This window comes from Pongo abelii, chromosome 5, assembly GCF_028885655.2.
Source record: "Pongo abelii isolate AG06213 chromosome 5, NHGRI_mPonAbe1-v2.0_pri, whole genome shotgun sequence".
NCBI classification, from domain to species: Eukaryota; Metazoa; Chordata; class Mammalia; order Primates; family Hominidae; genus Pongo; species Pongo abelii.
In genome coordinates, this window is record NC_071990.2 from 110,611,729 (window position 1) to 110,624,240 (window position 12,512).

Below are 12,512 nucleotides of genomic sequence, written 5' to 3' on the forward strand. Positions count from 1 at the left end.
AAGATGAGAGCATCAGGACCCATTCCTGCTCTTGCCCAAGCTCCCCTTTCTCCAAAAGGAGCTTGGCTATGGAGCAGGGTTTTTCAGTTCTGGTTCCTTTTAAAGAAGTTTGAGATCATTTAGTCTCCTTACGACTTGTTCCTTTTTATTATATCTTGTCAATTTTCTATTCTGATATTTAATTTTCTAAGGATCATTGCAAGTATAATGGGATAGGTCTACACTACAAGCTGGGACATCTTAGTTCCAGATGAACTTGTTCTCACCTCTCTGGCTCCACTGAATAGCTCCTACAACTTTTTATTAAAAATTGCAATTGTACAATTTTAAAAAGAAATTCATTTTTATTATAAAGAAATTAAATTATATAGTATTGTATAAGATAAAAAGTAGAAGTCTTTCATCACACTCCTATCTCTATTTCTACCCTCCTACCTGGAATTAATTTTGGTTAACAATTTGGTTAGGATCCTTACAAATGTTTTACTATATATATATTTAATTACATCACATTTTAAACATAAATGGGATTATTTTATTTTCTACAACTTTAAAAAAATTAGCAATATATTTAAATTTCTTTCCATATCAGAACATACATCTCAATTTTTTTCAATTAATTAAAAAAAATTTTCAGCTTTTATTTTAGATTTGGGGTATGTGTGCAGGCTTGTTACAAGGGTATATTGCATGATGCTGAAGTTTGGGGTATGATTGATTGTGTCACCCAGATAGTCAGCATAGTACTCAATAGTTATTTTTTCAACCCTCTCCCCAACCCTCCTCCTTCTAGGTGTTCTGAATGTCTATTATTGCCATCTTTATGTCCATGAGTACCCAGTGTTTAGCTCCTACTTATAAATGAGAATACAGGGTATTTGGTTTTCTGTTCCTGTGTTAATTTGCTCAGGATAATGGCTTCCAGCTGCATCCACATTGCTGCAAAGGATATGACTTTGTTCTTTTTTATGGCCATGTAGTATTCTATGGTATTATACATATGTAGCACATTTCATTTACCCAGTCCACCATTGATGAGCCCCTATGTTAATTCCATGTCTTTGCTATTGTGAATAGGGCTATGATGAACATATGAGTGCATGTGTATTTTTGGTAGAACAATTTATTTTCTTTTGTATATATACCCAGTAATGGGATTGTTGGGTCGAATGGTATTTCTGTTTTGAGTTCTCTGAGAAATCTTCAAACTGCCTTCCACAGTGGCTCAGCTAATTTACATTCCCCTCAAGAGTGTATAAGTATTCCCTTTTCTTTGCAGCTTCACCAGTATCTGTTGTTTTTTGACTTTTTTAATAATAGCCATTCTAGGTCAGGCATGGTGGTTCATACCTGTGATTCCAGCACTTTGGGAGGCTGAGGCTGGCAGATTGCTTGAGACCAGGAGTTTGAGACCAGCCTGGGCAAAATGGTTAAACCCTGTCTCTCCAAAAATAAAAAATAAAAAAATAGCTAAGTGTGTTTCTATCTGCAGTCCCAGCTACTTGGAGGCTGAGACAGGAGGATTGCTTGAGCCCTGGAGGTTGAGGCTACAGTGAGCTGTGATGGTGCCACTGCACTCCATCCTGTCTCAAAAAAAAAAATAGCCATTCTGACTGGCATGAGATGGTATCTCACTGTGGTTTTGATTTGCATTTCTCTGATGATTAGTGACACTGAGCATTTGTTCAGATGTTGTTGGCTGCATGTATATCTTCTTTTGAAAAGTGTCTGTTCACATCTTTTGCCCACTTTTTTAATGGGGTTATTTGGTTTTTGCTTGTTCAATTGTTTAAGTTTCTTATAGATTTGGAATATTAACCTTTGTCAGATGCATAGTTTGTGAATATTTCCTCCTATTCTTTAGGTTGCCTGTTTACTCTGTTGATAGTTTATTTTGCTGTGCAGAAGCTCCATAGTCTTAGGTCCTTGTGGGAGCTAAGCTCCCACTTGTCAATTTTTGTTTTTGGTACAATTACTTTTGAGGACCTAGTCATAATTATTTCCCAAAGCCAATGTCCAGAATGGTGTTTCCCAGGTTTTCTTCTAGGAATCATATAGTCTGAGGTCTCATATTTAAATCTTTAATTTATCTTGAGTTAATTTTTTTATACGGTGAAAGGTAGGCATCCAGTTTCATTCTTCTGCATATGAATACCAGCTAACCTGGCACCATTTATTGAATAAGGAATCCCTTCTCTATTATATTTGTTGTTGTTGTTGGCCTTGTTGATCAGATGGTTGTAGGTGTATAGCTTTGTTTCTGAGTTTTGTATTCTGTTCCATTGGTCTATGTGTCTGTTTTTGTACTGGTATCATGCTGTTTTGATTACCGTAATCTAAGAGTATAAAGTTAGGTAGTGTGATGCCTCTGGCTTCTTTTTTCTTGGGATTGTTTTGGCTATTTGGGGCTCCTGTTTTGGTTCCATATGAATTTTAGAATAGTTTAAAAAAATCTGTGAAGGATGTTATTGGTAGTTTGATAGGAATACCATTGAATTTGTAGATTGGATAGTATGGCCATTTTAACGATACTGATTCTTCCAGTCCATGAGTATGAAATGTTTTTTCATTTGTTTTGTGTTGTCTCTGATTTCTTTCAGCAGTGTTTTGTAGTTCTCCTTGGAGAGATTTTTCACTTCCTTGGTTAGCTGTACTCTTAGGTATTTTATTCTTTTGATGGCTATTGTAAATGGGATTGCATTCTTGATTTGGCTCTAAGCTTAAATGTTACTAGTATAAAGGCAACAAATTTTGTGCATTGATTTTTGTATCCTGAAATTTTACTGAAGTTGTTTATTAGTTTCAGTGACCTTTTGGCAGAATCTTTAGGGTTTTACAGGTATAGAATTATATTGTCAGCAAAGAGACAGTTTAACTTCTTTTCCTATTTGGATGCATTTCTTTCTCTTCACTGATTGTTCTTTGCATCTTAATATTTTTAACAGCCGCATAGTATTTCATAGTATTGCAGTTCATTTAATCATTCTTCTATTTAAAAAATGTGTGCTTTTTCTATAGAAACCAGTTTAGAAAGTAACAAAACAAACAGTAAACGGTAATCACTTTTGACCCTTGTGATATCTGGTTCCTCTTTCCTGCCAGTGATGATGAGGAATTTAGCTAACTTACATCACTCCTCTTTCTGCCTGTTGCCCAGTTTTAGTCATATTTTCGCTCTTTATTTTGTAATCGAGTGCTTATAACTTTAAATACTATCTCCAAATCTCTATTTTATTGAGCTGTCCTCTTTAGATGTCTGTTTTGATTCCCCATCAAGAAGATGTCCTTACTCTTCCTTCCAAGTCTCCCTTTCTTCAGTTTCTAAGTATTTTGTCTCCAATATTACTACATTTATGTCCCTGTCCTATAACTGGAGTTCAGTATTTGGTGCTTCATGTAGAAATTGATTCTAAAAATTAAAAGTAAGCAAACAGCATTTGATTGATTCTGAATATGGAAATCCAATAAACAGCACCTGCTATGTTAAATTACATAACCCTTATTCACTACAGCTGGAGTTAGTAATACAAGGAATGCAATTCTATATCAAGAAACATGCACTATTCTAAGTAGAATGTTTCTAGTATCAAGACCAAGCATCATTTTTTCTTCTTATTCAAAATCATGCTACAATTACATTTGCCCCATATTTGAATAATACTCTTATTGTCTCTCCCCACCCCCATATTTCTAGGGTTTTTTCGTTTGTTTTATTGTTGTTTATTTTGTGAGCAGAAGCAGTGTTATTCACCATATCATGTGGCTACTCTTTTCAGGAAGAATATAAAAGAGGCTAATTTTCACCGATCTTAAGTATCTGAAAATTTTTCCATTTCAGTTGCTCTCATTATAAACAGTTTGGCTAAGTACAGAGTTCTAGGCTGAAAACCATTTTCACTTAGAATTTTACAAGTGTTGTCTTTCTCTTTTACTATCCAGTATTGTTACTGAGAAGTCTGATACAAATCTTACCTCCATTCCTTTGTAGATATCCTTTAAAAATTTTAGAAACAAGTAGGAGCTTCTCTTTATACCCACCAATCTCAAATTTCATAAGGATGTGTCTAATGCACATCTCTTTTTATTTATTCTGCTTGGCATTCCATGGGCCCTTTCAATTTGAAGACCTCCTGCTCTCTACTGGGAACTTTTCTTCTAACATTTCTTAGATTATTTCCTTCTTTATTTTCTGTTTCCACTGTTTGAAATGCATATGGGATGTTGACCTTCCTGGATTGACCTCATAGATCTTCAGTTTTTTTCTTTTGTATTTCCTATCTCTTGCACTTTGTTTTATATTTGAGAAACTTCTTGGACTTTTCTGTTTTTCAATTTAACTTTTAACTTATTTTAGTTTTCATTAACTCTTTTTTGTTCTCCGACTTTTTATAGCATCTTCTTCCTTTTTTATGGATACAAATTTCTTCTTGATTTTTCTGAGAGAAAGTGAAATTCTTTTAATATTTAATGATGTTTCCTGGGTTGTCCACTTGTTTTATGATCAATTGTTCTGTTTGTTTATGTTGGTTTTTCCTTTTGTTGGTGATTTTCCTCAAGTATATGGTAACCCTTGGTTGGCTATTCATTTTTATAAATGAAGGATTAAATTGATTAGTTCAGAGCAACTGCATGCTGTCTGTATATGAGCAGGTAATGTTGTATCACACTTCTATTTAAGATGTGAAGATGAGAAGATGCAGGAAGCCTGGACCTTGCCCCAAAAATAAAAGGTATCAACCAACATTCTGTGGACCTAGAATCTTCCAGACAGATTATTTCATCCCTTTAGAAATGATTTACCGTTTTTCTTTATGGGGCAAATGTTGCTGTTAAGTGAAGGGCTGGTAGAGGTGACCTTAAGGAATTTTTCTGCAATTTACCCTCTTACACTTTCTAGATATTCAAATTATATACAAATAATGAGTTTTATTCTTACTTTTTAATATGTATGCTATTTCTTTTTCTTACTTTGCTTTGGCTCACACCTGTAGTACAATGTTGATTAAAAAAAATCCTAAAAGTATCCTAAAAATCTTCACAAAAGATCATCTAAGAGACTCTCAGGTTAATTCTTCCTAGGGAATTTTTTTTTTCATTTTTCTGTAAATGGTCATTTATTCTTGTAGAACAGTGTTGTTTTCCCTGACATCATGCATCTCTTAGTCCTCAAGTTGGAAGATGTATATTCTAAACTTCATGGTCTTGAGGATCTGCCTCAAATATGAAGAAATAAGTTTATTTAACCTCTAGCAGATAATAATAAACTGTAAGCAACACTCCTCTCTCTCTATTATTTTTGAGGTCTTTGGAGCAAGAAAAGCAGATTTTGAAGAGCAGTCAAAATTTGGAGGAAGCAATTGGCATAGGGTGAGTTTTCTGATTTTGTGCATTTGCCGAGAGGGCAGTTTCAGAGTAGTGGTGGTTCAGTGTGACTAAAACTTTGGTAGAAAGCCAACTGACTTTCTGGATGGAGCAACCAGAGAAAGGAGCCAAAACCAGGGCCACTGGAGAGTGAGGGTAAATGCCAGACATGAGACAGCCAGAGAAGGAAATACCAAAGTCAATTTGTCCAAGACTCTGGCTAGCCTGTGAACCATGTACATATGGGCAGTTCAAGAACAGTATACACTGAGCTGCCATTCATTGCAGGCATGACAGAATTTTAAAGTTTATCTTACCAAGTTAATTGCCTGCTAAAACAAAAACCTCAGTTCTCTTTGGAGGTACATAACAAAGTCCAGAATCCCCACAATATAACATTTACAATTCTAGAACATAATCCAAAGTTACTCAAAATATGAAGAATCATGAAAATTTGACCCATCCTCATAAAGAAAGATAATAATTAAATACCCAGCCCAGGTGTTAGGATCACTAAACAAGAACTTTTAAAGCAGTTATTATTACAATGATCAATGAGGAAAAGGAAAATGCACTTATAATAAATGAACAGATAGGAAATCTCAGGAGAGAAATAGAAAATATAGAAACAAACCAAATGGAAATTTTAGAACTAAAAATACAATATTTGAAATTAAAAAATTGTTGGTTGGGCTTAAATTATTTACCTTAAAGAAGAGAGAGAAAAAAGATGGAAAAAAATCAACAAAGTTCCCAGGACATGTGGAACAACAGCAAAGGTCTAACCTATGTATAACTGGGGTACTATAAGGAGAAGACAAAGAGTAAACGAGGCAGAAAAAATGTCTAAAGAAATAATGTCTAAAGTTTCCTCAAATTTAGTGAAAGACACAAATTTACAGATTAAAGAAGCTTAGCGAACCCCAAACTAAATATGAAGAAAATGATATGTAGGTACACCATAACCAAACTGTTGAAAAGCAAAGATACAGAGAAAAGAAAGACAATAGGTGAACAATAATTCAGATGTCCAGCATTCCCATCCTTCTGATTTCCATCATACCAGAGGAATGAATGAAGAACATCAGAAATAGTAAATATCTGGATAAATGTAAAACAAGGCTTACTTTCCTATTAATTTTGAAAATACATGTGACTATTTAATATAAACAGAACTATTTCTTATGAGGGTTGTAATGTATTCAGTTGTAAAACACATCACAACTAGAGCATAAAGGATGTTAGTGGGTTTGAGATGGGTGGGGCAAATGGAGCTAGACAGTTCTAAGGTTTTTACAATATTACATTAAATAATATTGACCCTAAGTAGAATGTGAAAAGCCAAGTATGTATTTGTAATTCTAGCATAACTACTAAAAAACGAAGCATAGAGGTATACTTAAAAAGGCAATAGATTTTCTTCTAGGGTTTTTATGGTTTCAGGTCTTACATTTAAGTCTTTAATCCATTTTGATTTTTGTATATGGTAAAAGGAAGGGGTCCAGGTTCATTCTTCTGCATATGGATAACCAGTTATCCCAGCACCATTTATTTACTAGGGAGTCATTTCCCCATTGCTTGTTATTGTCGACCTTGTTGAAGATCAGATGATTGTAGGTGTGCAGCTTTGTTTCTGAGTTCCATTGCTCTATGTGTCTGTTTTTGTACCAGTACCATGCTGTTTTGGTTCTGGACAAATATTTTATGACAAAGTCTCCAAAAGCAATTGCAACAAAAACTAAAATTGACAACTGGGACCTAATTAAACTAAAGAGCTTTTTCACGCAAAAGAAACTATCAACAGAAGAAACAGACAACCTACAGAATGGGAGAAAATATCTGCAAACTATGCGTACAACACAAGTCTAATATCCAGAATCTATAAGGAACTTCAACAAATCAACAAGCCCAAAACAACAACCCCATTAAAAAATGGGCACAAGACATAAACAGAGACTTAAAAGAAGACATAGACACAGCCAACAAGCATATGAAAAAATGCTCAATGTCACTACTCATTAGAGAAATGCAAATCAAAAACACAATGATGTCCTATCTCATGCCAATCAGAATGACTATTATTGAAAAGTCAGAAAATAACAGATGTTAGTGAGGTTATGAAGAAAAGGAAAAGTTGGTGGGAATGTAAATTAGTTCAGCCACTGTGAAAAGCAGTTTGGAGGTTTATCAAAGAACTCAGAACTACCATTTAACTCAGCAATCCCATTAATGGGTATACACCCAAAGGAATAGAAATCGTTCTACCAAAAAGTCACATGCACACATGCAGTGCACTACTCACAATAGCAAAGACATGCAATCAACCTAGATGCCCATTAATGGTGGACTGGATAAAGAAAATGTGGTACATATATACCATGGAATACCATGCAGCCATAAAAAAGAATGAATTCATATCTTTTGCAGCAACATGGATGGAGCTGGAGTCCATTATCCCAAGCAAGTTAACACAGGAACAGAAAACCAAATACTGCATGTTCTCATAAGTGGGAGCTAAACTTTGAGTGCACATAGACACAAAGAGGAGAACAACAGACACTGGGGCCTACTTGAAGGTAGAGGGTAGGAGGAGAGTGAGGGTCAAAACACTACCTATTGAGTACTGTGCTCACTACCTGAGTGACAAAATTATTTGTACACCAAACCCTGGCAACATGCAATTTACCCATGTAACAAATCTGCACATGTACCCTCTGAACCTAAAATACAAATTGAAAAAGAAAAAATAAAATAAAAATTTTACACACTTTTCAAAAAAAAAAAAAAAGCAATAGATAATTAAAATGAATTTCTAAAATATATTCAAATAATCCAAGGAAGGCCAGAAAAGGGGAACAGACAAACAGAAAACAGAGGGGACAAGCAGAAAGCAAATAAATTCATAGTCTCAGACAGACAGGACTAGATTTGGGGTAAGCTGTGTTACAACTGTCTACTGGTAGGGGAAGACAGGGAAAGCTACATCTGGACAGAAGCTTGTGCCAGGAGAGCGATGGATTTTTTTATGATAGAGAAGGGACGGAAGAGGAAAGCATGAAGAAATGGAAGAAGAAGTAAAAGACCTGTCAGAGTTCTCAGGGCTTCCTGACACAGGTGCTCATTATCTAGATCCCCAAATTCCTTTATTATGCTGTGGTGTGACTGACACTGCCTGTGGAGCAGCCATTGTGAACTACTTGGTTTTCAGTGCTTTGAATCTGTCTCCAACCCGTATACCCATGCACACTTCTGCTTGCTGTTTCATCCTGAAGAGCCCTCTGTGTATCAACCTTTGGGTCTAAACACTCTGTCTTCTCCCTAGAGGATCCTGGAGATGGTTTTGACCTAGTACTTGGTCCAGACCCTTGTTTCAACCTCATGTGGACCCTGACTTGGGCCTTCCCACAGTACCTATGATCAATGTGTCTCTATTACTCTTCTCCGAGGCGTAGTCTGACACTGTGCTCACTTGCTCCCTGAGCTTCCTGTCCTGGCCCTCCCTTGCTTTCACCTCCCAGTGGCTACCCAACACCTAATAGAGACCCAGAGACGGAGCCAGGGGACAGGAAGAGAGGGAGGATTACAAGCAAGGCCAGGGGCTGCCTTACAGTCACATTGTGAGACTACAGGTCCACAAGATAGCGACGTTTCCCTATGAAATTAATGCAAGTAATGACTGGGATATTGACGTGATTTCTAATGTTGGAAATGTCCCATTTAGTGCTAAAAAGACAGTAAAGGCAATGATTTTGTTTAGGGCAAGAAGACAAACCTGGGAAGGGCTTTCTCTGCCAGGGATTCCCCAGTTAGAGTGAAAAAGGCAAGTCACAGAACTGCATATTCTGCATAAGAAGGCAAATGTGAGAAACTCCCTGGATCTGTTCATGCAAGTGAGCTCCAGGATAGATGTGGAGTCGGGATGGATGCCACTTAGGGTGGCACACTGACCAATAGTAACAAGCACACTGACTCATCCCTGAGATGCTATATTTTGTCTACTTTATTGTCTGAGTCAGTAGCAGGACATATAAAATTTCCATCAAAGGAGTTGGAAAAAAAAAACCCCCACATACAGTTTTAATTTTTTATTCGTCAAACATCTCAGGAGTTGTGCTGCGAGTTTGTTTGTATCAGTTTTGTGGGATACACAGCCAGTTTTACAAACATGAAGTCTCAGGAGAGCTGACTTACAAAATCCTATTTAACCTCTACATAGAATATTGAATTTCTGAATGAAAAATCAGAAATCACACCATTCTAATGTTAACAAATGAAAAAATTATAAAGAATATTTAAAGTTTATCCTGAAAATTAATTCTTAAGAAAAGAAGATTAGGGAAACTAAGTGTATTAATTTTTCCCATTTTACAATAAAAAGCCCTAGGTTTACAGAGGCTAAGTGACTTACTCAATGTTATACAACCTCAGTGAAACAACTGAAGTTGAATGTCACATGTGTCAGCACTCTACCAGGCACTGGAGAGCAGTGAACAAAGTCAGTGAGAACTGGAGAATGGATACCGCGTAGGTGTGTTTAACTGCAAAGCCTGGACTCCTTCACTGCTGAAACATTTGAAGTGATTCAGAAGGGGACCACTAGGGACTCCCAAGGGCTTAAAGTAGTTAACTGTACTTAATTTCAGGTTAGGACATCTTTTTGATCCTAAACATTAGCATGACACCTTAAACAGAGTAAACTTTCAGAACATGTTTGATGAAGGAAATGAGCATTAGAATGAGGCTAGGATTTCTGTAAGTTTTGCTCATGGCTGATTTGCCTGTATTTGAAACAGTGTCAGACACAAAGCTCAATTAATGTTTGCTGATGGACTGAATGAATAAATGAATGAAAATCGAGGCAAATAATTAAGAGGAGGGTTCTTATTCTTACATGGTGCCATAATTTTCTTGGTCCAATGGTTTTTTCTTATCTACTTTTGGTTGTGAATATTTTGTTTTGACAAAGCAACAATTACTTTGGCCCCTCTTCTGCAATGCTTTGTGCCCGCAGTTGCAGTTGCAGTTGCACTGTATAATATCAGCAGTCCTCTGTATGGAAGTCCAGCATATTCACACCAGGGTGACATGTGGTTGCACTTGTAGCAAGTTGTATTTTCTGATATTCCTCTTTTTCTCTTCTCCTTGTTTGGCTGGACATTTTTATACAGATGGAAATCAGGTTACAAGAGGGTCAGCCTTGAAAAGCTGTTACAAGGGTGTCTTAAGCCAGAAGGCAAAGGCTGGGTGTGATGGCTCATGCCTGTAATCCTAGCATTTTGAGAGGCTGAGGTGGGAGGATCCCTTGAGCCCAGGAGTTCCAGGTTGCAGTGAGCTATGATTGTGCCACTGCATCCTGCCCTGGGCAACAGAGTGAGACCCTGTTTCGAAAAAAAAAAAAAAATTACTTACCTCCCTCCTTTTTTTATCTCTCTCTAATATAAGTTCAGCCCTTCTTTTAGCAATCGTATCAACCTGTTAAAGAAAGAGACATTAAAAAGTTGTAATGGAGAATGATAAAAGTGGCTTTCTCTGTATTAATATATTTTTATATAAAGTAGGAATAACATTTGGGCAGAAGCACAGTGAACTCTGCAGGAAAGGATGTGATGGCGGTAATCATGTTGCTTGGCTTGCATCCTTGTACCTCTGAACCTCTTGATCAGCTATTTTCTTCCAGAGGGATAAACAGCACTTGGGGTCAGTTACTCTTTCCACAAAGTTTAGAACTACTTTTCAAAATTTATTGCTCATTTGTTTGTTTGGTTTTGGTGGCAGGAAATAGGGAAATACTTGGAGGCAATTCATTGAAAATGGTAAGCTTTTAACACACTATTAAATAGCCTAACATAGCGATCCCCAACCATTTTGGCATGAGGGACCGGTTTCACAGAAGACAATTTTCCATGGACCGAAGATGGGGATTGTTTTGGGATGATTCAAGCTCATGACATTTATTGTGCACTTTATTTCTATTATTATTACATTGTAATATCCGAAGAAATAATTTTACAACTCACCATAATGTAGAATCAGTGGGGGCCCTAAACTTGTTTTCCTGCAACTACATGGTCCCATCTGGAGGTGATGGGAGATAGTGACAGATCATCAGGCATTAGATTCTTATAAGTGTGCAACCTAGATCCCTTGCATGCACAATTAACAATACAGTTTGTGCTCCTATAAGAATCTAATGTGCTGCTGATCTGACCAGAGGCAGAGCTCAGGCAGTAATGTGAGTGATGGGGAGCGGCTGTAAATACAGATGAAGCTTCACTCACTTGCCCACTCACTGCTCACCTCCTGCTGTGTGGCCTGGTTCCTCACAGGCCACAGACTGGTATCCATCCATGGCCCAGGGGTTGGGAACCCCTGGCCTAACAAACCTAAAAATACATATGTCCACATGGGGAAAGTGTATGTGGTTGGGAGACAGTCACAGACTTGATAGATAGACAGTCCTCCAACCTTTCCAGAATCCTCTAAATCTAACACAATGGATCCCCTTTAATAGGTCTCCAAGGACTCCATGAAAACTAATCTGCTTTCTTCAGGTTTGGGGGCTTATGGGCTCAGGACTCTGTAAACTGGTCTCCCTTTAAATACTGGGAGGATAGAGTGGTGCCTGAGGACATGCTCTGGGGCTGTGGTGCAGATGAGCAGAACCTGGGTGCTTTCGTCTGGTTGCTATTGAGTACACATTCCTGAGAACTTATGCCTTGTAGGCATGCAAGAATTATTTGTAGATAGAATTATAAAACTGAACTGAATATAATTCATTTGGTTTATAAGCCCCAGAAAGATTCTATGGCTTTTAACATGGTGAGAATTTACAAAAACTTCCATTATTTCCTTTTATAAAAACATATTTTTACCATAGGTTCTTTAAATGTGGAGTTGTGAAAACATAGTCTCTTTTGTGTTTTCATAAAACATAAAGACCACTGTATTACCAAAAAATTGCAAACTATACACAATAGCACTCATACACATTCCGAGTCTACTTTTCCTCTGCTCCTTTCACTCAAATAAATAGTCAGTGAGGTTTAACTAATTATTATACATCTGCCAGATGGCAGCACTGTCCTGAGCACTATAATATATATTCTTTCATTTTCTACTCAAAACATATCTGCAAGGCATTACTCCACTCT

At 36.8% G+C, this 12,512-nt stretch overlaps 1 protein-coding gene across 4 annotated transcripts in view; it reads right to left on the reverse strand.

The window, feature by feature from the left end:
* The window catches only part of AK9 (adenylate kinase 9), a 206,821-nt gene that overhangs the window by 25,468 nt on the left and 168,841 nt on the right, over nucleotides 1–12,512 (reverse strand). For all 4 annotated transcript variants that reach the window (XM_063724946.1, XM_024248833.3, XM_054557985.2 and 1 more), the window contains one exon: nucleotides 10,771–10,833. In XM_063724946.1, the coding sequence (XP_063581016.1) occupies nucleotides 10,771–10,833 (63 nt within the window). The remainder of the gene's footprint in view (nucleotides 1–10,770; nucleotides 10,834–12,512) is intronic.